General features: G+C 36.4%; 1 protein-coding gene across 3 annotated transcripts; it reads right to left on the reverse strand.

The window, feature by feature from the left end:
• Positions 1 to 639: 639 nt before the first annotated feature.
• On the reverse strand, positions 640 to 27,107 carry LOC128865337 (germinal center kinase 1). Of its 3 annotated transcripts, XM_054105554.1 has the most exons (10): positions 26,824 to 27,107; positions 21,323 to 22,383; positions 7,737 to 7,832; positions 7,539 to 7,667; positions 2,883 to 3,392; positions 2,640 to 2,785; positions 1,916 to 2,564; positions 1,493 to 1,846; positions 1,235 to 1,425; positions 640 to 1,144 (listed from the first exon to the last, which is right to left on the reverse strand). In XM_054105554.1, exons 2-10 carry the CDS (start codon positions 22,076 to 22,078, stop codon positions 1,132 to 1,134), a joined length of 2,844 nt encoding a protein of 947 aa, XP_053961529.1. In that variant the 5' UTR covers positions 22,079 to 22,383; positions 26,824 to 27,107; the 3' UTR covers positions 640 to 1,131. The 3 variants fall into 3 exon arrangements, with proteins under 3 accessions (XP_053961529.1, XP_053961528.1, XP_053961530.1); XM_054105553.1 differs by lacking the exon at positions 26,824 to 27,107 and having other exon boundaries at positions 21,323 to 22,690; XM_054105555.1 differs by lacking the exon at positions 26,824 to 27,107 and having other exon boundaries at positions 1,508 to 1,846; positions 21,323 to 22,671.
• Between the last annotated feature and the right edge of the window lie 797 nt (positions 27,108 to 27,904).

Below are 27,904 nucleotides of genomic sequence, written 5' to 3' on the forward strand. Positions count from 1 at the left end.
TCCATCAATTGAAACGCTAATTATACATACGTATATAAGAAATGCAAAATTGATAGTCTTTATAATATTGTCCGATTATTTATTTATATTATTTTATTAGTTTTTGTTTGCTGTTGTTTTGTTAAAACTATCTGCAATCGCCGTTGTTTATTGTTTTCACTGTTTCTTTGTTGAATTTCGAATAGGTATGCATGTATGTGTGTATTGTATGTTACTGCTAAACACTATTTGTTTTATATTTTTAGTATTAATAATGTATGTAGGTATGTATTGTATGCATTCTTGTTAGTTTCCATGTTTCATTACGATACAGTTTACTATTTATATCTGCATATACTGCTCTTACTTATTTTCACCACTCTCGTTCGTTCATATACTTTAATTTAAACCTGTTTATCTTTTACAATTAAAACTAATATTAGGTGTGAAATAATAATAGAAAAAAACAAACGAAAAAAATACATACTAATTCAAAAGTGATCTCATACAATAACTTCGCTTCTTTTGCGTATATTTTTTAGATAAATTTTATTTTAACTACATAATAATAGAAAACCAAAAGGTTAAAGGTATGTGGAAAATTTCAAACATTCGTATTCTGGTATTACCATAGCGCGTTTATTGGGCGGGGGGCAAACACGTTGGCGCTATGACTTTCTATAGCTAAACTCTACACGAATAAGTCGTTAAGGTGTTTGTTTGTTTGTAAGAATTTAATTTTAATATGTATGTATTTGCATAATACATTCACACTAATTAATGTAACTTCGTATGCAATAGTTGATTTCATCAAATTATCTACAATTAATTAATCTTCGCGGCACATTCAGCGTGACAACGATTTATTTGGAATCCAATAAATATTACACTATCATAACAAACAATATTGCGGGTACACTGTTGGTTTTTTTGTTAAGTTTCTTTTAAATATATTTAAATTTATTTAGGTGTGGAGTTGCTTTTTTGTTTAGAGATATCGGGTGATTGCGCGCTTGTCGCAATATCTTAAATATTTGCTATATGCACATGGTCCAATCTCCAATCTGGTATATTTTTAATATTTAAATATCATAACTGTTAGATATTTTTTGTTGTTTTATTTAAAATCAGTCCATGTACCAATGTGTTCGTTTACTTCTTATTTCTATAATGAAAATGAAGAGAAAAAACAGAAATATTTCATACATCATACATTTTGATTTTTGCTTGCTTTCCTCCTCATACTCGTACATACCTGATAGCCCTGTCCATAATATTGTTGATACGCGTCTCTGAATAGCCTGGAACTAATTTGTGAATTATCTCTTTGAGGAACAAATCACTGACACCTGGACTGCTACGTTCAGCCAATTCAAGTACGGACTTCAAATCACCAATATCTGTCACGTTTGAGTTTTTGCTCGAATTGGCATACTTTCTTTGAATCTGCAAAATTTCATTCACATACATACATACATCCACATACATTCAATGAAGAATAAACCAAAATCACCTGCTTCGCACTTACGTCTGTAAGAACAGGAAAGAGGAAATTATTTAGGCATGCGCTGTTCGTCTGCATCACACGATTTCCGCCACCCATTTTATGATTGGAATTATTGGACGCCAACGCCGTGGCAGAGGCAGAGGCTGATCCTGCGGATAACTCCAATGCAGCGCCATATGATGAGCGATCGCCATGCGCGCTATTTAACAACGCAGCATTGCCATTGTAGTTGCCGCTGCTCGAGCCCGAACTAAGCATCGGTGTTGAATTAGATGACGCCCCGGATGCATGCATGCTACGCCTTTGCGCACGCGCATCTTCTTCACGCAGTTGATCTTCACTTTTGGCATGCTCAATGAGCTGTAAATCAGATTTGGAATAAATATTAAGCGCGTTAGTATTTAGAATATGTGCACTTGGGTCACCTACCGATGATCGTCGCTGATCGTGTTCGTCGTCTAGTGAGGCGGAACGGCTTTGCCTTAGGTTCGATTTCGACGATGATTCTTGGAAGACCGCATTGCTGCTGCTGCTATTGCTGATCTTCTTCATGCCATCAACAGCATTTGGTGAGTTACTGCCACTCGATGACGACAGTAACTCTTGGCTGCCAGATGATTGCTTCTGTGTTGGGCTGAGCGATTGATGCGCTATATTGGAGCTGGTCGAACGTATGATGCCAGCCGATGCCGCTGTGTGTTTGTAATGATTTAAGTTAGTATCACGTGGCGAAGCTGCGGACGAAGATGATGTAGCTGATTGAGTAGATGGCATACCAGGCGGGCTGCCCGCCATGTTATCGTGCAGTTGCTGCTGATGCTGCTGCTGCTGCGATGTGGATGAGGGTGACGACGCTACCGTCGTTGCACTGCTGCCCGAATAGTGTTTGTTGGCTGCATTAATTGCGATCGGCGTTGCTCCACTGCTTTGTGATAATTTCTGTGGCATTTTCATGTGTTCCATATCCTTAAAGCTGCTGTTGGCAATCGATTCAGCGCGTGGTGTATTACTGATACTAAGACCTTTAACTGTCATGATCCAAGGTTCGTCATTATTGCCGCCAGGCTTCGATTCGTCACTGGATAAAAATAAAAATAAATTGTAATTTCCATTAGTTAAAATTTCAACTGGAAATTCGCTTGGGTATATTTACGAATCTGAATTCTCCGATTCCGTTTCACTTTCGTCGCCCTTCTGGAGTTTCCACTTCTTGTAACGGTCAATTAGGTCGATAAGGTACGAGTTTTTCTTGGCTTTCTTGATAAAAGGATATTTCAATAGTTCCTTGGCTGTCGGTCTCTATGGAAATATGAAGCAATCATTTGAATTCATTTCAGAAGTGGCTCAAAAATAACATTTCAACACTTAATTCAATTACAACACAGCATACACTTACATTTTCAGGATCCTTATTAAGGCACGCTTCCACAAAATCCTTAAAAGACTTTGTATAATTTCCTGTTAATTGTGGAGGATTATTTTTCGGTATCAAAAACAAAACTCTCATGGGATGCAGCTCCGAATTGGGCGGTTCACCCTTGGCCAACTCAATTGCTGTTATGCCCAGTGACCAAATGTCCGCTTTGGAATCGTACATGGACTGCTTTATCACTTCGGGTGCCATCCAAAACGGCGTACCTACGAATGTATTACGCTTCGACGTGGTGTTCGTCAACTGACCGGCCACACCGAAATCAGCCAACTTGACATCACCCATCTCGCTTAACAATACATTGGCCGCTTTGATATCTCGATGCAATTTGCGTTCCGAATGCAGATAGTCCAGACCCTTTAGCACTTCGCGTAATATAATTGCTATATGCATCTCCTCGAAAGAACCAGCTTTCATTAGGTCCAGCGCCGAACCGCCGCCCAAATACTCCATTATAATCCATAGTTTTGTACCCTACAAAGGATTTACGAATATTATTATGAAGTTTAAAAATAACAAATTTTCAATTTTCATGTCTTTTAACACTAGGAAAACGGATAGGTAACAGAGAGGTTAGAAAATGAAATATCAAAATTAAAAAAAATTTAATTAAAAAAAAAACTGAAACTAAAAGTAGCAAATTGGTACATAAAAAATGTGTATTAATTTTATAAATAATATAATTTTATTTAAATTTCTGTGTTGTAAATTTCATCTTCCCAAAAAATATAGAAAATTACTTGAATTGTATAAAAAAATGGAGTAAAAATAAGTAAACTGGTAACTGTAAATTCATTACACGAAATCTCAAACATAAATAAATATTTTTTTAACATATAAAAAATTGGTTGAAAAGAGAAAGGGTTGTGCTCATAATTTCCAACACTGTTACGACCTTTTAAAAATTATCTCATGCTATTACCTAACCTCAAATTTAGCCAACCATTGTAATTCTTGCACTATTAAACCGGAATTTCTCGAAAACCTAACATTATTTTGCTATTCTGAATCAGACCTTCAAATAAAAAATATCTCCCGATTTTACATAACCTCAAATATAACCAAAAATCGTACTTTTTTACACTTTAAACCCGGAATATCGCGAAATCCTAAAGATAATTTCCTATTCTGAGTCAGACCTTTAAATAAAAAATTTCGCTCGATTTTACATAACCTCAAATATAACTAAAAATTGTATTTTTTCACTTTTAAGCCGGAATTTCTAGAAAACCTAACGTTATTTTGCTATTCTGTGCCAGACCTTTCAACAAAAAATTTCTCATACTATTACCTAACCTCAAATGTAGCCAACCATTGTAGTTTTTGCACTATTAAACCGGAATTTCTCGAAAACCTAACATTAGTTGGCTATTCTGAGTTAGACCTTCAAATAAAAAGTATCTCACGATTTTACGTAACCTCAAATATAACCAAAAATCGTATTTTTTTACACTTTAAACCCGGAATATCGCGAAATCCTAAAGATAATTTCCTATTCTGAGTCAGACCTTTAAACAAAAAATATCTCAGGATTTTACATAACCTCAAATATAAACGAAAATTGTATTTTTTGCATTTTTGACTCGGAATATCTCTGATTCAGACTTTTCCACAAAAAATATCTCACGATTTTACATAACCTTAAATATAACCAAAAATCCCATTTTTGCACTTTTAAGCCGGAATGTTGCGAAATCCTGACGTTATTTTTTTATCTTGAGTTTACATTTACATTCAGATACAGTATGCTAAGAATCTTCCGAACATTTTAGTCTGTAGTTTTTAATTCTAAAAGCCAGTAAAATTTTGTCGCCCTGTCATCAATATAGTCTGCTAGAGACCATAACTTTAACATGTCAGTTTCTGGTGATTGCTCACAAACCGTCCTAACTTTTACTTGTATAAAAAAGAGGTACACACTTGATAAAATATGTAGTGCCTTCGCAAAGCCATCAAGCAACTCCAAAATATATACGTTGACAGACAAGCAGCGATAAAGGCAATAAACTCATATGAAATTTCATCTAAAAACGTTCTTAAAAGCGGGGAAGACATAGAGAGATTGGTTGCAGACAGACGTCTATTGGATACCCGCATGGGTATGAAAGGATGAAATAGACAGGAGATAGAACAAACTAGCCTCGTTCAAAACCGCGAAAATTATATGTTAACAGAATGCAGATAAATACGCCAGATTCGTACTAGCCCTTTCTAGAAAAGAAAGCAGAACTATCGTAGGCATGACAGGCCACAATTTGGTAGCCGTACACGCCTACAAGATACGAATTACAAACAATGATAACTGCAGATTTTGTAACGAACTGGAAGAGAGGGAATCTTTAGAACGCCTTCTAAAGGGTTTTGCAATTGGCGCGGGTCGATTTTGGCGCCCTGTGGCAGCCATTTTGTTTTGGTGACATCTGTCAAATCTTTTGTTTATTATTCAGTTGTTTATGCCAAATCATCATGGCAAGTTACACCATTGAACAGCACGTTCAAATGATAAAACTTTATTATCAAAATGAGTGTTCATTAACGCAAACGTTGCGCTAGACATGGTAGCCCTTCAAAGTCGACTCTTCAACGTTTGGTGGCCAAATTTGAGACGACCGGGTCAGTAAACAATCAGCCAACACCCGTACGTTCAAGGAACGCAAGATCAGCCGAAAACATTGCCGCGGTCCGTGAAAGTGTACAACAGAACCCGAGGCAGTCTATTCCTCGCCGTGCACAAGAACTTGGCCTTTCGCAGACTTCAACTTGGCGAATTTGGCGTTTGGACTTGGGCCTACACCCGTACAAGATCCAACTGACTCAGGAGCTCAAAGTTGATGACCATAGACAACGCCGTTTGTTCGCTGACTGGGCTTCGAATCGTTTGGAAGAGAACCCCAGTTTTGGACGAAAAATCATCTTTAGTGACGAGGCGCATTTTTGGATGAATGGCTGTGTTAACAAACAAAATTGCCGTATAAGGGACGACACTCATTTCATTTCATTTCATTTATTGCCCAAAATCATTTTAACATAGGAGTTTACAAAGTTATGATAAAATTAGATTATTTAGCCATGGGACGACACCAATCCACACGAGGTTCACCAAGTGATAAAGCATCCTCAAAAAGTTACCGTTTTGTGTGGATTTTGGGCCGGCGGCGTCATTGGTCCGTACTTTTTTGAAAACGACATTGGTGAGGCGAGCGCTACACAACGATGATAGCCAATTTCTTATGGCCCATATTGAACCATATGGACCTAGACGACATGTGGTTCCAGCAGGACGGCGCTACTTGCCACACAGCAAACGCTATTTTATTCCATTTCAACATCTACCCGCCCTTATTGAAAAACCCTTTATATTATGTTCATGTCCTGCAATAGCTAGAACATGAAGTAAAATGCTCAAGTGTTTCACAATATGAGAATATCTCGGGATAAGAGCTTCGGAGTTTACTTGTATTCGCAAAAGCTGCAGACTTATTACAATAAGTCTAATATAGAGAAACGTAAAGCTTTAGCTTCATCTAGTACCACTAGGCACCAATAGGTGTATGTGATTGCTATCACCCAACCAGGTCTACCTAACCTAACCTTTACGACTAGCCACAGTAGACAGATTGATAAGCTTTAGACAACTATCCTATGGGGAAAGATCATACCCACCGCAAAGCTTTTAGGGCAAAAAAAATAAGAAAAACATATTAACAGAAAAAGTGATTAACAGAAATGCACTTAATGGCAATAAAAAACAATTTTTAATAATATTTCTATTGTTATGCTAAAAAAATGGTATTACGTGTGCTTTATTACGTAGCAGATGGGGTGAACCTGCGGCTGTTAGAAGGATTATTTGTGGCTCTCGATAAATGTACCCGAGTTCCCTTTTCATTTTCTCTTGATTTATTTCTGAATTCATTTGAAATGGACGAAATTCGAGGTGAATTCTCCATTTCCAATATACTTATAAAATGACCCAAAAAGCATCTGTCGATTACTGATTTTGGAAATTTGTACCAGAATCGAAGTATTCTGAATTAGAAAAGGCTGCTTGTCGAATTATTTCAATATTTGGAACAATGCACGTATGTGAATTACTTTATTCCACTTTATTCGCGAAATCCAAACACCGATCGGTATTAACTAAGCAGTATCTCAAAGAATTACTGAGAAGTGCTGTCACCAATTATTTAACAAATTTTAAAGAATTATTAAGATAAGTAAAATAAATGTATTTATTTAATTTTTAATATTTAAATTGTGTGTTTTATTTATATGTTTTCAATAAATATAATTTCTGTAAAAACAAAAATTTTTAATAACTATTTTGCATACCTTTTAAGTAGCTATTCAATTGCGGCTCGCGAAAAATTTCAAATTTTGAAAAATAGCTCGGACTATCAAGCAGCTTGGCTACCCCTGGCATATAGTACACTAACTATACTATACTATAGTAATTAAAAACTAATAGCAATTACTTAATGAAGAAATTAAGTTACCTAATACGGGTTTAACCTTCATAACCTGCCATAGCATCGATCATTTGGCAGTGACAACACTTCTGCTCGAAAACCTAGCCTACGTTGCCACAAGTGACTACCAAACAAAAATGCTTTTACTTACCTTTAGATACGATCCATAGTATTTCGTAACAAACGGCGAGTCACATTGTGACAGTACCATAATTTCCTGTTGTATATCTTCGATCTCATCTTCCGCCTCTTCCAAATCAATTATTTTGATAGCCACGACCTGAAAGAAATTATAAAAAAACAATTATATACGCGAACTAAAAAATGTCTAAAGAAGCCGTGTGCAAACCTGTTGCGATCGATTGTCGATGCCTTTGAATACCTCGCCGAAGGAACCTTTCCCGATCCTTTCTTGCTTCGTGAAAATTAGCTCGGGATCGACTTTCTGTAAACAAAAAAAACAAGATACTCGAGTTACATAATTACCAAATTAAGAAATTACCAAAAAAATACTTAATTAAGTTCTAATGACGATTGCTTAAGACTCAAAACAGCACACAGCTAATTACCAAGCAAACATACACAACTTTCATATTTGCTCATGTACACATACACATGCGAGAGTACAGGCTTTTGCTTATGTCATTGGTATTTTATCTCAAATTGCGGGGCGATAATTATTTGAGCTGCTCGGTAGCCGGTAAACAGTCGATACGCAGCACAAGAACACAACACAAACGTACAAGTAAATTTTATCATTAGCAGCCTCGACTTTTGTCATGCCAACTGCGGCAGCAGCAGCAGCTACTAACAGCCGGTACGATTTTGTTTACTTCAAAGCTACTTCGAAGACCGTCATGACATGACTGAGTAAGGTGTTTTAAGCGCCTGCATCACAGAACCGCTATTACAACAATATATTGTATATATACCTGTTAGAGGAATTCCGCGCGTTTCACAATTAACAACACTTCACTAGGGACCTGTTTACAAATAAATGCCCTCGCATGCTGATAGATAACAGTGATAAACTAGAGGACACCTTTATTGTTGGGATTTATAAGCGGATTTTATAATGCTTTTATAGCGAGCGTTTTTTGGGGTGAGCAACACATTTTATTATGGCTGCTATTGTTACACACATATACACATACATACACACATATGTATATGTATAATTAGTTTCCTAGACATTAAGTGATCGCACTTTTGTTATGAGATCATAATTGTTTTTCTTTTATTTGTTTTTTATTAATTAATATCTCAAACGACGACTAAAACGTAGTGATAATGAATTGCTACAACACAAACAAGAATATGCGAAAAATATCGAAAAGGCATTCTTAAACGCTTAAAGGCCAAATCTGGAATTTTTTGTTAAATGCGTAATGTAAGAAAAATGTTTTTTATATATACCTATGTATGTATATATGTACACATATGTGTAGGGGTATTTATGGTTATACCAGCGAAAACAATCAGCAATGACAGTGATTTGTGTTGTTGGCATTGGTAATGGTAATTGTGATGGTGCCGTGGTGATGAGTTTACAACTAATAATTTCTTACCAAATCACGTACTCGCACAACGCACTGCCTTTTTTTAGTGAATAAATACCATCTTCATGTATGTTAAGTATGTACAGTGAATGTAACTAAAAATCATACTGTAAATACCAGTTAAATTAAAAATTGGTTATTGTTAGTTTTTGTGTGCTTCTTTTAGGAAATAAAAAAGTAGTTATCAATTTCTGTATTTTGTAGAAATAGAAAGTTCAATAAGCAATATTTAGCATTAAGGGGTTAGGGGTAGTCAGAATTTTCAAAAATTGGATTTTTTTGCGTTTTCTTAAGTGGTTATATACAGTTAGAATTTTCAAAAAATCTATTTTGTTTTTATTTTATTTTCTTAATGTACATATAGGTATTTAAGAAAGAATGCACACAGAAAATTTAATATCGTTCCGGTGAATATTTTCAAAGTTACACGCAAATTTGAAAAGCCGTTGCAGAGAATTTTTACCCTATGTAAAGTGTTTTTCAAACTTTAAACGCGTTTTTCTCAAAACCGTGTTTTCGAAGTCGGTGGACACGATTGCTCAAAAACGGCTGAACCGATCATCGTTTTAACACAACCTTCTCAGATATATTCTCCAGGTATTAATCGAAGGAATAAGAATTCTGAAGATTTTTTCTATTTTTTTAGGCAATTTTTCGCGAACATTTTTGAAGAAAATTCGATTTTTTTTCTATAGCCGCCATTTTATCAAAAACTAAAATTTTGACTATTCCTTCGATTAATACCTAGCTTTATCTATCCACAAAAAGAACCTAATTGGTTTTTTGATTTCAGATAATCCAAACCGGAGATATTTTGTCCACCGTCGAACGCTGTTTTTTTGGAGGACGCTTGGGAGATCATCTGCAGGAGCCGTGCACTTCAATATTTTCACTTACTTTACGTGCTATAATTAACTTTAAAGTAGACATTATTTGAATAATTAAAAATTGTATTTGTTTAATAAAATCGTCCGTTGTAAAAAAGTCTCAAAAAACATGATTTTTCAGCCTTACAAGGGTATATAAGTATAAAGTATAATATCTTAAAAACATTGTGTGAAAATTTGAAGTGAATCCGACAAATACTTTTCGAGTTATTCAATAATTAACAAAGGGCGCTCGGCCAAAAACAACAAAAAACAAAAACTGTAAATTCGTTTTTCTCAAAACTATGTTTTTTGAACTGGAGATCACTGTAACTTAAAAACCGCTTGGTAGATTTCAATAAAATTTATACTGCTTTTGAAAAACATAAAAAACTCGTGCCTGATCGAAGGATTTTTTTTTTTCAAAAAATTTCGTTTTGTTTTAAACAATTCATTGTCGATTTTTTTCTGAAAAATATTTCCTGAGGCCAACATATTGCTAATTTTGAAAAAAAAAATCATCGATCAGGCGTAAGATTATCTGTTAATAAAACTAATTTCTCTTGTCTGACTGATTTTATATGAATCTCCAAGGACTTGTGATGATCACCGCAAGGGACTTCTAGAGAAACGGGCTCCATACAAACAGCGATTACTTTTACAATTATTAATATTTTTTTTTTTTTTTGGAAATTTTGCTATAGTCAAGTCGAAACATGATGTATTAATGCTATGTTTTTATTTTTGTAAAATAAAGCAACTGGCTAGCAAAAACAAAATTATTGAATTTTTAAATAAATAAATATATTTTTTTGGATCTTGCAAAGGGTACATAAACTTGCATAAAGGTAGCCTAAAAGGGGGCTTACATTAGGCGGTTTTACTAATGATTCCTCCATACCTGTGTTTACAAGTAAATACTAGTTACTCTTTTATCGAAACAAGTAGTTTTTTACTCGATGCTTTCTTACTTTTTTACAGTATTTGCTACATGGCAATGCTATAGCTATATTTCACCATAAATTCATTCCATCATTTTTTTTTTTTTTTTTTACTTTTCTTGTAACTTCTGCGGGTAATTGATTTTACATAGCTCAGATTTTGCATATGCAATAAACTTGCAACGTGTAAAATATATAATACTAGGGTAAGGTATTTTGTCTCTTCGTAAAGACTTTTCTCAAAAGCAAGAAACATAATTAAATAGAAAAGAAACTGCCTGCAGAATACAAGAATAAAAGTTTAAGATTCAGAGCCTTGGGTTAGGTCGGATTAGTGCATCGCCTTTTATAGCGTTTTTGTCAAAACTCCATTTAAGAAGTCCGTTGGCAAAAAAGATTGATTAGTGCTTACGGGAAAGATTTTTTTATCATTCCAAAAAGCATAAAAGGCAATCCGAGGTGAAAATTATACTAAAAAATCATTTATTTGTACACTACCAAAGAATTTAATTTAAGTTTTTTTTAATCTAAGGCGAAGCTAAATATATCTGCGGGGGTTAGATAGGTAGGTGAAATGGTAGCACTCAAGTAGCGCTAAAGCGCCGTTTTGATACCATTATGAAACCTCCAACAGGCAAATATCTACAGCCAGCCAGAGCTGTTAATATAATGAAGGAGATTGATTGGAATTAGGTTGGCGCACTGCCCCACGCTGTCGAAGAAAGGAACGCCCAGTGACCTTGGTCGTCTAGCTGCTCAACCCGAACATTTACAGAGAAAGTGTTCAACAGTCTTCTTCTCTGAAAGGTCCCCACAGCTTCTGCAATAACCCCCATATGGTAACCCTAGCTTTTCCGCGTGTGTATCGTATTGGGGCCAAAAGGTTTTCGAAATAGCGCATGAAGAAATGCAGCTACATCTTTTTTGCGCTTTCCTGAGAAATAATTTGTGCAGTTCCCCTTTAACAGCTGCCAGGGGGGTGCCGATGATCCGGTAGGAGATCTCTGAGGCCAATTCAGTTCCCTTCCTGACAAGCTCATCAGCAATTTCATTTCCCTCTATGTTCCTAAGTCCTGGAACCCACATCAGAGAAATGTTACCTGGAGTTTACTAATTTCGTACTGCACCATGGCGTCGTCAGAGCCTTGATCGCGGCTTGACAATCGGAAAAAGTGTTAATATTTCCCTCGTTCCGCGTTCCCTAAGCCTTTTGCATGCCTGCCCCTTAAAAATAAAAAATAAAAATTTCCGATTTTTATAATTTAAAATTTTTACTCGATATTTGAATATATGCGATACTTTGCTCCGTTGCCAATGTGGTTTTAGGTAGGTTTTATAGGCGATAAGTTGAAAAAATAAAACTTGAAAAGTAGCCTACCCTTTTTACGCGAGGCGATTTTTTGTTAGTCCTTTGCCTTAAAACCGCGCCTAAAAAGAGAACCTCGTACCAGACACGTGATGTCTTGTCCTGGTTATTCACGCAATAAATTCGACAGATCAAATACTTAAACGACTAAAAATACAGCAAAAGACAAGGGGCAAACAGTCTTTCTAGCAAGTGAAATTAAATAAAAACGCGAAATAAAAACACTTGTTATAATGTGGCTGCCTTAGATGAATGGGTTGGTCCGTGACTACCATTTGGAAGTGCGCAGGTTCGAACCACCGCGCATGAGACACCAAATGATAGAAACAGTTTTAAAAACAGTGGTCGCCCCTCGGCAGGCAATGGCAAACCTCCTGGTGTATTTCCGCCATTAAAACTTAGGAAAACAGTTATAAAATTCTGTAAAATGTTGCTAAAAAATTTCTTATACTTATTTCTACTAAAATGCTTTTTTTCATTTTGTTAGCAAAAAACAATACTGAAAGAAACTTTTTATAAGAACCTGAACAACAGACTGCAATCTTAGTGAAGAATAATGAGGCTTGAGAAAAGTTAAAGAAAATTCCGCAATTTCAGCTCCTAAAACTCACTGAGATCAGAGTTTATTTATACCAGGACTTTGTAAGCGCATGGCGTGTGAAAGTATTAAAAAACAAAAGGTGAGTGTAAAATAATCAATGGCCTTCACTGTACATAAGTATGCATATGGGCACAGTCAGTACTCGTTGTTTAATTATACAAAAATAAACTGAAGGGACGAATACCTTTTATGAGTTCTCTCTTTGTTTGCAAAAATGTCGGTATCCAAAAAAAATGTACACGAAAAGAAAGAAACTTTCAAAATTCCTTTGTTAAAGCAGCCATTTATATCGCTTAATTAATTGTTTTCCGTCAATGACAATAAATCGGAATTTAAGTTATATTGTCTTTCATAAACGGATTCAGGATTTTGAATAGCGGTGTTCACAAAATCACTGCCCGTTTATGATTTATTGGCAAATGTCTACATCTTCGATTGATTTTCATTTTAATTATCTCGAAAGCAAAATTAAGTACCCACCGAACTACACTTTTATGTCAACACTTGGCTATTAGACTAGAATGAAATAGAGGTGTGCACTTCGACCGTACAATATTTTGTGCCAAAAATAAATAAATAATTGGCGCGTACACTTCTGTTAGGTGTTTGGCCGAGCTCCTCCTCTTATTAATGGCGTACGTCTTGATGGATATTTTGTGCCCTTTACTCGTCTTAATACCACATCCAAATTCAGTTTCCTAAATTAACCTACAAAAGGTTTGCCTGCTCTCCTAGCTGTCACAGGCCGAGACATTCACTTCTTCTTCTCGTTATTGCATCGCATTCGAGAAGCAAATGTTGGGGTGTTTCTGGTGATAAGTCGCACATTCTCAGTTTACCCTTAGAGAGGCTTATGGGATGTTTAAATCTCTTCTAATTATTACTCAAGTATATCCTCTAAAGTTCTTTATTTTTGTGTCAATTTCTCTGTATTAGTTTTCAAATAATGGCCTTATACAAGACCTGCCACTGTGACTTAATCGCAGTCTGTAAGTTTTAAAAAAATGCGGTCCCGGTATTCTAGGGTAAATGCACTAGCCTGCCATCCCAGACGCTGTGGATTCGAATCAGACGTAAAGCACGGTCTTCGCACTTTTCCAAATTTACCTACTTTCCCTGTTTATAAGAAAGAAAAAAAACAAAAAAAAAATCCTGCAATTCCATTCCTCAACCCCAAAAAAAATATATCCTTTCCATCCTTAGTTCCGCACAAAAGTCTGCACGTTATTTGCCTTGTGGCTGCTAAAACAAGCAAAAAAAACAAAGAAAAATACACAATTATACATTGCATCAGTGGCGCCAGCAAGAGAAAGCGGATGACCGCGGTTATATTTAGCACAGATACACGAAATTTAGCGAAGTCCTCAACTATCTGTGCAATCCTTTAGCCAGAAAAATGTGAAACACAGATGGCGCTTCAAGCAGTCAGAAGGAGTTGGGCATTCCCAGTACTTAGGACTGATAGCGGCTGGCTAATCGCCTACCCTGTCAGAAATCAAAAACAGATTAACGAAACCAACGCAAGGCTGAGTCTTGTCGAGGCCCTATGCTCCCGAGAGGAGTGAACAAGGAAAAAAAGTCTTAAAAGACGTTTAAGCCTTTCAATGTTTTACTTTCTCAGTGAAGACTTTGCCTGGCTCAGTACAATAATATAAAACCAGCATAGTTATCTGAGCTCTTCCCTAATGGTGTATTAGTCCAGGAAGCGCTCGGATCCTATTGTTGTGGTTACCGTGGCTTTCTAGCCAGTATATCATCTTCCTCGCTCTTACCAAGGCCTTTGAGGCCTGAAATCCAGAGGAGTTGAATGTAATAGCGCGTCGCTAGAGATTTTAGTCTATCTATACACTCCAGGTCTAGTGATGATTTTACCTCAATAGATGATGCCAGCCTTAAGTGCTGAGCGATGTGCTCAATACAGTGATTTTCCAATAAGTTTTTCTCTGCGCACAGACTAACAGCGGAGATATACGATGAAAAATGCTCGCCCATCGGTATACACATTCACATACTTTCCGGATCTCTTCGAGTCGACTGTATATCAAGGTAGGGTATTCTTTTGGAGATGCCACTCAGAGACGTATGAGCTCCAGTTTACCCTCTCATTCAGCTTGGTCGCGAGCTTTCTATCACAATTCCAGCATTTTTTATATCACATCTGAAGATTCGAATCAACGGAAGCTGCCCACTTATCTACATATATTCGACGATTCAGTGATACCATTTATTTTCCTTTCCAAAGCTTTCTCCAACGGTATGTAGTGGGATTCGTTTATCTAGGCAGCCTATAACTACATATATATAGCAGCTTTAGTTCGAGAATCACCTCGAAGTGTGTGCTTCTGTTAGGCAGTGACGCACACTCGTTAAGCAGTCGAGCTTGGTTAGCCCTTGTAGAACCAATCAATCGCTCAGTAGGTTACTGTTGCTCTAACTACCATACAGTTCATCCATTTCAGTATTTTCGAGCTGCCGTCTCATATACTATGGACCAATTGAAAAAACTTTGAAAGTCTCAAACACGTCTCCTGTTCCTCGAATTCAAAAACACCCACACACGGATGATTCTGACCAAGACACACTTATGAAGAAGAGAGCTTACTGTGAAGGAAACCAAATAGTTTTTTTTAAGATAAATATAAATAGATTCTTAAGTTTATGAACAAATTATTTTTCTGTTTGGTCTAAGTAGCCATCAAAACTGGAGCTGACATTAGAAGTTGGCCTGGGTATAGCGCCGTATGACTTTCGACTATTCCATAAATTAGAAGGGATCTCTCCACAGAAAGAGTTTCGAATATGTAAGTAAAGAATAAAGTATTTGGAGTACACCTACAGCACTTTTCTTTAGTTGAAACGATCCAATAATGTCGAGAGGGAAAAATTGCTCCCTAGTTCTTCGAAAAGCAATCGTAGAGTTGCAAAAGACCAGATAATCCCTCAGTGCAATTTCAACACAATTAAACGTTTCAAAAACGTTGATTTTTATTGCTTTGAAATATTTTTCCCGAGTATAAAAAAAGCAGAAAACGTTCCCAGAAAAAAGAAAGCGTTAAAGACTACTAGCCACATTGATAGGATGATCATTAGATTTTCAAAACAGTATCCCAGGAAGAGTGCTGCTGACATTCATCAATGTTTCAATGTTCACCTGGAAAAGCCAATAACGAAAAAAAACAATTGCGCTTTAATCGGCAGAAGCAGGGCTGGCTTCACGGTCGACTGGCACGGAAGAAACCGTTGGTAACTGCATCGCAACGACAACCCGAATTAAGTTTGTTCGTTTGACGCAAACGAAGATAGAGTTGGTCCAGATGGTAGGAAGTATGCACGTACGGTGGATAAAACGTGCAGCACCCGACCCCAAATTCGTCTCAACAATCACAAAGCACGGGAGAGGCTCAATAATTGTGTGGGGGTGCTTTTCCTGAAACGGTGTCGGGCCAATTCATAGTATTAAAGGTAATATGGATGCGGCGAAGTACGATAAGGTACTTCAAAATGTACTGATATTTTATGCGGAAGATAATTGTCGAGTGATTTGGAAATTTAAACAAGAAAATCCGAAACACACTTCTCGTGTGGTAAAAAAAAGCTTTTCGAAGACATTTTGATCACCGTTCTGGATTAGGCATCTTCGAGTGCCGACTTAAATCCAATAGAACATCTTTGAAACGACGTAAAAAATGCACTGAGTACGCAGAATATCACAAATTTGGATCGGTTGTTTGAAAGGTCAAGGAATCATGGCAATCCATTCCTATTGAACGTTGTAGAGGCTTAATAGTGTCAATGAAACGGCGCTGTGCAGCAGTAATAAAGTAAAAAGTAGTTTCAACAAAAAGTTTGTTTATGTATACTCTTCCAAGGCGAAACATTTCTTATGATTTGTTTATTATTTTGCTTCGTCCTTAAGCAATTTTTTCAAAAGAATTTCGCATGGTATTGAATTTTGTACATGAAGTAAAAAAATGTGTTTTTCTTAGGCGGCTGCCGTAGCCGAATGGGTGGGTGCGTGACTACCATTCGGAATTCGGAACGTAGGTTCGAGTCTTCTAGCATGAACATCAAATAATAGAAAATTTTTTTTCCTATTAGCTGTCGCCACTCGGCAGGCAATGGCAAACCTCCGAATGTATTTCTGCCATGAAAAAGCTCCTCTTAAAAATATCTGCCATTCGAAGTCGGTGTAAAACTGTAGGTCCCTCCATTTGTGGAACAACATCAAGATGCACACCACAAATAAGAGGAGGAGCTCCGCCAAACAACCAAAAAGGGTTGTTGAATTTTGCACATGAAGTAAGAAAAAATGTGTTTTTCTTAGGTAAAAATACTGATACAGATTAAAAACTTTTTAATTTATAAAATAAAATCTAATATGCAAAATGGAAAAAGTCTCAAATTGAAAGAACTGGGCATCGTTCTAAGTATTTTGCAACGGCTGGAACTAGAGGTTCTACGCGGTTTGTGAGGCAGTGTTTTAGTTTTCGTAGACCATTATCGAAAATTTTATACATACGGTTTTCAAAACTAAGTGATATACATAGTTATCTACAACATACAAATAAATTAATTAATGCGTTATCACAATTAATTTCTTTGAAGTGAGTGGTGGAAAAATTGTGCCACGGAGAAGCGTAATTTGATAAAAAAAAAATATTTGATAAGTGAAGGTAAAAAGTATAAAGTTGCTCTGTTAAAAATATATATGTAATGAACTTAAACACCACAGCTATTCTGAAACACGGAGACAAACAAAAATTTTGCCGGCGTCTCTTGAGAAATGCTAAATGCAGAAGGACGACTAGAGCAGAGCCAATCCATCAACGGCAGCTACCCATATAAAAGATGAGCTAAACTTGTCATGTGGAGTAGGAACGGTCAGAAGATATTTTCGTAGCATAAATTGTTTGCTCGGATGCGTCGCAAAGTTTATCTTTCAAAACAAAATCACGTTGATAAAAGACTAAAGTTTTCCACTTCAAAAATGGCGAAATATTTTATGGACAGATGAGCAAAATTGTACTCTATGGTAGAAAAGGGTTGCGGTAATATGTGAAACGAATACATACTGTAGAAATCACTTTTGCAAACATTTGCTGGAGTCTGAGCCCCCTTCCAAGCGAGTCAGGAGACATCGCTCCAACTACACCGACGAGATCCAGGACAAAACACAGCTGCAACTGCATTAGGACGGGGTATAGACAGACAATAATAGACATTCATCGGGAGACTCCCAACACCTTCTTAAGCTCCCGACCCCCGAATGCCGTAATCGGAGTCCAACCACCACCCACAGCAGATGAAGAGCTCCAGCTACGCCGAGAGACCCGCGTAACCTTGCCACAACTACTTTCTAGGCATTGTAGCAGGTTAAACTCCTACTTATCCAGAAATGACCCCGACATACCAAACATATGCCCAGCATGTGAAGGCACCCGGACAACACACGCTAAACGACATTCATCGGGATACTCTCACCACTTTTCACCATTCGCTTATGCCGAATACGAAATGCCACTAAAATGGATCCAGCAACAAGACAACGATTCAAAAAATACCAGTGAAGTGGATTATTAAATTACAACTTAGGCCACTGTCCAAACCAAACCTAGTGCAGAACGATACATAAACAATATGTAACGAAGTCAACGCGAGAGGAAATCTGGAACCCCTACTCTGTCACTGCCCTGCACTTGGCAAAACAACAAGCAACTGCTTAGGTACTGCATCATTTTCAGCATTAGAAAATGTGACAGATCAAAAAATTAGCAGCCTACTTAAATTATCAAAACTTTGTGTTAAAGAACAAATATAAAATAAACTCTTCATACTAACGCTTGGTATCACTATGGATCGATTTCTGGTCTATGTGCGATCTAGAGGTTCAACCAAGTCTAATGTCACTGGCTACTAAATCACCGTTACGAAATAAGAAATCTAAGTATTATATTTGACGTCAAGCTGTCATTCTCCAATCATACTGATTTCATTGTCTCCCAAGCATTCGGAATTATACGTTTCATCAGAAGGAACACTAGTAGCTTCAAAGATCCTCAAATATTGAAGTGCTTAGTGAGAAGCCATCTCGAAAATTGCTTGTTAATATGGAAACCATTAACAACAACGAAGCCCATTCTGAGGAAATCGAAAGAGCACAAAAAAGATTTACCAAATTCCCTTTGAATAAGATTGATTGCCCGAATGGTCCTCGCCTTTATATCGGCAGACGGAACTTGTTAAGGGGTTACATAAGTCCAGAATTTTCAAAAAATCGATTTTTATTTTCGATATTTCGAAAGTATATTATCTTAAGAATATACTATGAAATTTTCATGCCGCAATTCCCAATATTATAGCTTCTAAAACCCATTAACTATTTAGATAGAGAGGGGTCCGCGCGCTCCTGTACCACAAACTTTAAGGGGGGGGTAGGGTCACAAAATCGAAATTTTTTTTCTTCACTCATCTTATAGTAAATCATTTCAAGAATGTTGTGTCAAAATTTTAAGTGGATCGGAGCAGAACTCTCAAAGTTATAGCCTTTGTAGGCACTCTACCTCGAATGCGGAGCATCGATAATTTCTCAGAGTCATTTTTTCAAACGCGTTTTCCCGAAACGACTTCTTAAAAGTCGGTGCCAATCACAACTCCGAAACTGTTCAACCGATTCTTTTCAAATTTGGCACACGTTTTCTAAATCAAAAATACCTCCCCCCTACACTGTTTGTTTTTTATTTTTTTTTTTTAAGGTTGTTTTTCACTTACAAATATGGCGAAATTTTTCGCCAAAAATGCTCGTTTTACGTTTTTTTGCCACCAAAACTACAAAAATGAAAAAAAAAAATTTTTATTAATGTAGGGGGGAGCATTACGTCATACTTTAACTGAAAAATTCGACTTTTTTAGTTTCAGATGATTCTACGACGAATGCCGATTGGCACCGCAGAGCACCTCTCGAAAAACATATCTCCAAAAAAAACTCTGTCATGGGCTTATTTGTCAATATTTTATTATTAATATTTTTTAAAAACTTATTGAAAAGATGTACAATAACATGCAACTGATTTTATTAAAGTATCTTAAGCCATATTTCTGTAAAAAATTCAAAAAAAAAGTGTTTTTTTTTTAGCGCGAAACCCTACCCCCCCCCCCCCCCCCCCCCCCCCCCCTTAAACTCGTTTTTCTCGAAACTACCTTTTCCGGCACGGTCTGCATGATAAGTCACACAGTTTTTAACATTTTTTGATGCGTTTTTCTTTTAATATTTGAAAGTGTTTTTTCTATAGATTTGATTTTTATATATTTCTATTAAAAAATTTTATAAACATAATTAAAGTGTGACATTTATGACGTAAAACGTATACTTTTTTTTAAATGCCATAAATTCCACAAATTTTTCGAAATTCAAAAATCCAGCTCGACAGACTTTAACTACTAGTAAACTAAAATAAATAAATAAATAAACTAAAATAAATAAATAAATATTATAACTAGTACTTCCCTCTCTAGAGTGAAATAAATAAATTGAAAAAATTCAAAATACTGCTCCATTTTTGCACCATCATTTTTCTACCTTGCATACAGAAACTGCTCTTTGCGTTGTGATAAAAAATTTCGTATACAAAAATACTGATTCCGCCCTAAAAAAATTGCATCAACATTTTAAGCAACAGCTGCCATTAAATAGCACGCTGCTGCACATATTTCACTATTTTATAAATTGCGATGACATAGTTGTAACTCTCAGTTTTTCAAATTTTTGGAATGGAATGCCTTATAAGGAAATTTTAATTGGAGAATGATTAATTTGAAGAAACCGAAATAGTTTTGGCAGATTAAATACAGATTCTAGAACTTATAAAAAAGATAACTTTCAGTTTGGTCACAATCGTATCAGGAGTTGCAAATGACAGGAAAACGCTAATATTGCGGTATCTATCTACTTATTCAATAACTGAACAAAGAAATTGCGCCATTGAATATGTAAATAGTTTTAAATACCCTTTTTTATCAGCAGGTCATACATCATATTTTGTTATCGAAGATTAAGTAAAGAGCAGCATTGGTATTTTTGAATATTATTTATCACTGTTTAATCCAAAGCTTTTCCCTAACGACCAGCGTAGTTTAGAAACCTATATACGTGTCCATATGTGCATATGTATGTATGTAACGAATATGGAAAAAAATATTCACGCCCAAAAAAAGAGAAAAATCGCAAATCCGTTATAAATACCAAAAAGCTTAAAGCAAAAATTGGCGTTGGACGTTGGAGAACCAATGGGCAGTGCAAAGTATAATTACTTCCGTAGCAACACACTTATGGCAAGAAAAATTGTGCCAGCAAACCCACATGCCACCACTTAAAGTGATCAAAACGACGCATGCAACCGCCAAAAGCGAGTGAGGAAGTGGAAGCGCATTGCATACAAGCAAAATGCGGGTTTTATGCCGCCTTAAACAGGTGTCCGACACAACACGAGTTTTCGATTTTCTACACTTTTGAGGCATTCATAAACACAACAACAACAACAAAAAAACAAGAAATACAAAATCAATGGTGGAATAAAATGGGAAGCGTCAAGTGTTTCTTGCATACCAGTTCGCTGGGGCTTTGCCGCAAATTTGCGCGCCGCGCTGGCGGTTTTCCACTAGCTGCCACCGCCGCCGCCGCCGCTGCCGCGTGCGCATGCTTTGTATAGTGTTGCTGATGTGTCTTGTGTTGGAATTGACGTTGCTGATGCTGATGTTGATGTTGCCGCAGTGCGGCCGCATTTTGTGCGCTCTCACCAAAATAGAAACTCTCACTACGTCCGAGCGCAATTGCGGCAGCTGTAGTCGGCGTTAGTGGCGGTGGTGGAGAATCCAAAACGGCGCTATGTGGACGTGGACGATATTGTTCGTACATGGAGACGGGACGCGGACGTGGCTGCACGGATATGGCACCGCTTTGATGATCCGATTTGTTGTTGTTGCTATTATTGCTATTACTACTACTACCACTGTTGTTACTGTTGCTGCTGTTGACGCCACTATGACGATAATTCACATGTAAACTTATCTTCGATTCGGCAATGGCATCTTGCAGTATAGTTTGGGGGGAGCTGAAACGATCGCGCTGCAATTGGGACATTTGCTTTGAGGTCGCACCACCGACAGGTGTTGCGCCATCCATGTAATGGGACTGATGTGCATGTTGTTTTTGTTGTTGTTGTAGTTGGTGTTGGTGGTGGTGATTTGAAAAATGTGTTGATGCACTGCGTTGTATGCCGCCTGCCCCAACACCAGAATTAGCACCGCCACTCCCACCAGCATTATTTGTAACATCAACGTTGACGTGAGTGCTGCGCCACATTCCTGTAATATTTGATTTGACTTTTGTTGGCGTTGCTGCTGTTATTGTTGTTATTGTACGTGTTTATCTTACTGGCACGAATTAAATGTTTATTTTTCGTTTATCTGTTTGACTATGATGACGACACCGCGCACAAATGTTATTGCCTTTACTGTTTTTGGGCAGCTGAAGTGCGCGCCTCGACGTTCAAGTGACAATGGCGCATCAATAAAGGCATATAATATTTTATACACATATGTGTTATTTTTTTTTTTGTTTTTTTTTTTTTGTCTTTGGTTTAATTTTTATTTCCTCTCTTTGAAATGCTGCATTGAAGTGAAAATAATCATTTCATTACACATAATTCTGTAGTCGATTATTTTCTTTATTACACTGAGTATCGGGTACTGAGTTCATATACCTATGAACATATAGGTATATTGTCATATAGTATATACGCACACACACACACCTTTAACTGCCGCAGAGTGATTTAACCCGCTGACTAGAATATTAATTGACGTTTTGTGCTTGGCTTTTTACTTTTATTTAATTCGGAAAAAAAATATGACTGAGCATGGCGAAAGAATTTTAAAAATAAAACGATGAAAATATACTATACAAAAATTATCATTAATAAAATATTGGGAGAGCTAAAAAGTGCATTGCGTAAACATGAACATTTTAAAACATTTTCTATTTTATTATTTTATTTTTTTATTTCTTTTTATTTTTTTTTAATTCCTTTTTTTATTATTTTTTTTCAATTTTTTTATTATTATTTTAATTTTTTGTTTTGTATTTTCATTTTTATAATTTTTTTATTTTTTTTTTTATATTTTTCTTATTATTTTTTTTAAATTTTTTTATTATTTTTTTATAATTTTTCTATAATTTTTTTTTTTTTTTATAAATTTTCTATTATTTTTTCATAATTTTTTTATTATTATTTTTTTTTCTTATTATTAATTTTTTTTTAATATTATTATTATTATTTTATATATTTTTTTTTATTTTTTCTATTTTTTTATTATTATTATTTTTTATAATTATTATTATTATTATTTTTTATTATTATTATTATTTTTTATTATTATTATCTTTTGTTATTATTATTATTATTTTTTTATTATTATTATTTTTGTTTTTGTTTTTTTGTTTTGCGTACTTTATCGAACCAAGTAAATACTCCCGTAATAGCTAAACTTTTGAAAATTTTCATATACTTAATACAGAAACTTTCAGTTTTTTGAGCGATTACTTTGCCTCAATCTTACTGGTATTGTTAGCAGTAAATATCAAAATTAATTATTTATCTAGGCGCTGGCAGTTCATAATATACCACTCCCTTCCAATACATCAAACACACAGCGTCGCCACCATTTAAGAATCTCCAGCTTGCCTCGCCTATGATCGTTTTTGTTGTATGCAATTGATTCTTCATCATTAAAAATCACATTCGCCTCAAAAATTGCTCAATTTTGTTCCGCTTCAGCAGAGTTTCGCATTTGGAAAATACAATCCGGTTCAATGGATTATAGGCAATAATTTTTATGGAAGAAAATGGTTATTAAAGCAAACGTATTTGTTCAATATTATTCCATCTAACGGTATTTTGTAAAAGTAAAACTTCAGCAGCTGTAATACTGTGCTCGATTTATTGGTTCATTTGAATAGAGGCACTCAGTTTGCCTACATTATGTGCACATTAAGGCTGTGAGAAGGGATCGTTTTTTAAGCATTAATTGTGTTTGATTGAATACTCCTTAATTCTAATCAAATGGGACAGATGAAGGATTTAACAGATAGCGAAAAATGACAACTCGATATCTTGACTTCAGAGCGACTTTCAAATCGCCAAATTTCTAAAAAGATTGGTCGAAGTCCACTTGTTGTACATCTTCACGTAAAACAAGGTGCCTCCTATAAGAACTACAAAGGCATAACTGCGATGGCTTTAACAACGAAGGAAACATGCAAAATCCTGAACATTGCATCAAATTCCGACCTATCAACAGCAAAAATTAAATAAATGCCAAATGTTGCAGCCAGCAAATACGCCGTTCGAAGGGCTATTCCAGAACCGCCACATCTGCGGCATAAATAATTACATACAAAAATCGATTTTGCAAGGGACTACATGACTTGGAGTTCTCTGACAAATAATGATCTCGGGGAATGGTAAAAGAAGTATTTATTGACGAAAAGAAGTTCAATCTGGATGACCGGATGTATGTAATTACTGCTTCCATGACTTATGAAAGTGGTGATATGATATGGAAAGCAATATCGTATTTTGCACGTTTCAATTGAAATATGTAGACTACAAAACGAAGGGAAACAGCTATAAACCATCTTTTCTTGAGATTCGTGAAACATTTGGACCTAGTAATTGGATCTTTCAATAGGATAATGAACCAGTACACACTTCAAGTGCGGTCAAAACTTGGATTGCGTTCCAAAACGTTGAAACTTTGGCATGGACACCGTATTTCCCAGAGCTGAATATTATTGAAAATCCATGGGGATGGCGGACTCGTAAGATTTATGAGAATAGGCAACAATTTGAAGACAAAAGTGCTTTAATTCGAATTATTAAAATGGCCTGCTCTGAATTTTCATTAGGCTATCCGGAGAATTTGTCCAAATTCATTTATCAATGTAGTTACGAAGTAATTTATAAAAAGGGTTGCGTACAAACTATTAAGCTTTAAATGTAAAAAAATTTAAAAAAAAATCAAAGTTCCGGAATGGTGATGTTGACTGTTTTCTTCGATTGCCAAGTCGTAGTTCACCATGAGTACCTTCTATCAAGCCAGAGAGTCAATAAAGAATATTGTTTATCCGTTTTGAAGCGTTTGAGAGATGCTGTACGTCGCAAACGGTCGAAAATATGGGCAAACAATTCTTGGATTTTGAATGAGGATAACGCGCCATCGCAATGAGCCCAAATTGTGCTGGTTTATTTGACCAAACACCAAGTAAATACCATCGTGCAAGCACCGTATTCACCTGATATGGCCCCGTGCGACTTCTTTTTGTTTCCCAAGTTGAAGTTACCACTTCGTGAAAGGAGATTTCAGTTGATAGAAGAGATCAAAGAGAATGCGACGAAGGAGCTGAGGGCCCTCCCTTCGTCGGCCTACCAGGGGTGCATGGAGGACTAGGTTAAACGTTGGCACATGTGTGTTGCTTCAGACAGGTCATATTTTGAAGGAGATAAAATAAATTTGGCTGAAATTTAACTCTGTTTTGTTTTATTTAAACATTCCCGGTACTTTCTGATCATAGGGTATATTTGTTGTTATTTTTTCTTATTTGGTTAGTGTCTCTCTTCAAGTGAACCAAGAAATCTACTTGACCGTAATTTATTTGCTTTTTCGTTCAAAATCTTGAACCTTTTTTCCACCAGAATTCTTTTTGGCCATAATTTATTTACTTCTTCGTTCAAAATTTTCAACTTTTCCCACTCAAACTATTCAGTTCAAAGGTACTTTAATATTATACAATATATTTAACATTTATTAGCCAGATTTTATTTTTCAAGTTAATAAAAAATTATTAACACAGTCCCCTAACAAGTTTTTTTATATTGTAGGATATTTTCCTTCTTCCTTTTTTAATTAATTTCATTTTATTTCCTCCACAATTCCATGCTCAGACTGCAGACAAAATCAAACCTAACTTCGACTAAAGCGGACCAAATTATTTTTGACTTTTAGTTATATTTTTTTGCTATATTTTTTATTTATGCTTTTTTTTACTTTTATACATTTTTGTTTCACTCATATGGGTTGGAATCACTGTGTGGCGTATGCGCGTTTTTTGATTTTTTTTCTAGTTTGAATTTAGGGTGCGGCAGCGGTAATGGCAGTGTCAGCAGTACATTGCCGCAGTGCCACCAAATCACGGCCAGAACAGCGTACCACGGCAACAACAATTATTATGTGTAATGCACATGTAGGTATGCCTGTAACCGTTGTACTCGACGTATGTAAAGTACAATTCCGCCACGTACGGTTCTTGGCAAAACGATGGCGCGACACACTTTATGCAAACAGCGGCCACCACACTTGGTAGCATTGGCTTTGTTGGTCAGCCAGCTGAGTTGATTGAAATATTTTTATGCATACATATGTACAAATGTATGTATATATATACGCGGCGTACAGGTATATTGTTGGTCACTTAGTTGGTTGGTTAGTTTGCTGGGCAGTTCTTTTGGATCTTCGGACTGCGCTTTAAACTTGGCTTGCTTGACGCTGTCAAAAATGCAGTACAAGTAAAAATAACACACACACGAATGTAACTAAAAAACAACCGCACTACACACCGTAATGTTCAATGGCATAAACGTACCGTACCGTACCGCACCGCACCGCACCGCACCGCACCGCACCGCACCGCACCGCGCGTATCGCTCCGATAGACAGTAGTGTAAGCAAGAAAATAAATTTTATACGAACTGAAAAAATAAATGGGAAAAACGCAATAGAAAAAGCTGAGCTCAGCGTAACTTAGCTGAACTAAACTAAACTGAGTTGGGGCACATCAACACACAGACACACATTTATGTATGTATGTAGGTATATATATTATATTTTTATATATAGTATATAAACACACGCGTCCATAGTACTCGTAGTATAAATACAAACGGGAATATTGCGCTTAGACGATCACCGTCGATTCAAACGAGACGAGGTGTTGGGCCAAATGGAAAATCAACGTTGAAAAAAAAAATAAAAATAAAAAAATAGTAGTACCATATAAATATTTATGTATCTAAGTAGATGAAATAGAATATGAACAGCACAAGAATTCGTAATCAAAACACTATGAGTTGTTATTAAACGCGGCAGGAGCACACCGCGATCACAACCCAACTGAGTTTACACGAAATGCGAGAGCGACTGACTGCCAAGCAACAGGCTAGCGTAACAGCGTAATGCAGGCAAGATCGACTGCCGTATATGCTGCTTTTGTCGCTGTCGGTGGTGTTGTCGTTGTTTTAATCACCCGCCGTCACACAACAGACAACCAAAGCGATGTGCCAACAAAAACAAACTGAAAACCACTGACAGCGGAATCAATTGACTGCGAGAACAACGGCAAAAGCCAGTGTTAACTTGGTCGATTGGACGGTCGGTCGGTGCTGTAATTGCTGCTGCTGCTGCCGCTGCCACTGGCACTGTTGGTGGTGCTTGAGTACTGTTAGCACCGTCAGCAAACAACAACGATAACACAGTTACACGCCATAGGCGAGTTGCCGCTGCAGCAGCCACCGCAGTGGCAGAAAACTAAGGCAGCAGCAGCGTCCACGGGCCACCAGTGGTAACAACTTTAAGCTCGACAACAATAACGAAGCCAATAGTTTCCCAGCGAACAAATACACATGAAGAGTGTAAAGTGAGAGAGAATGCCAGCAGCGATGTTAACACCAAGCACACGAAAACATTGTAAACAGATATGTATGTATGTAAATACATATGTATGCATGTAAATAAGTAAGTATGTATGAAACTAAATATATATGCATGTATTTAAGTATGTATGTATAGCAAACGATGGCTGAAATGTTGGCTCAAAAACGCTAGTGAAATTTTTTTTTGGCTCACACCCAGCCGCTCTCGAAATGCTCTCTGCCAGTAGTCCGGCTTTGAGTTAACAACAGAAGGCTTGGCAGGCAGCTTGCTTTTACATATGTCTGTATGTATATGCATTAGTTGTTATTTTCCCCCATTTTTAATCTTCTTTTTCGATCAAATAAGAGTACGGCAATGTGTTTCTCTCTTTTTAAGCTGTAACCGTGCGGCAGATGAGCAATATACACAAGCCAATGTGTGT

This window comes from Anastrepha ludens, chromosome 5 (genome assembly GCF_028408465.1).
Source record: "Anastrepha ludens isolate Willacy chromosome 5, idAnaLude1.1, whole genome shotgun sequence".
NCBI lineage: Eukaryota > Metazoa > Arthropoda > Insecta > Diptera > Tephritidae > Anastrepha > Anastrepha ludens.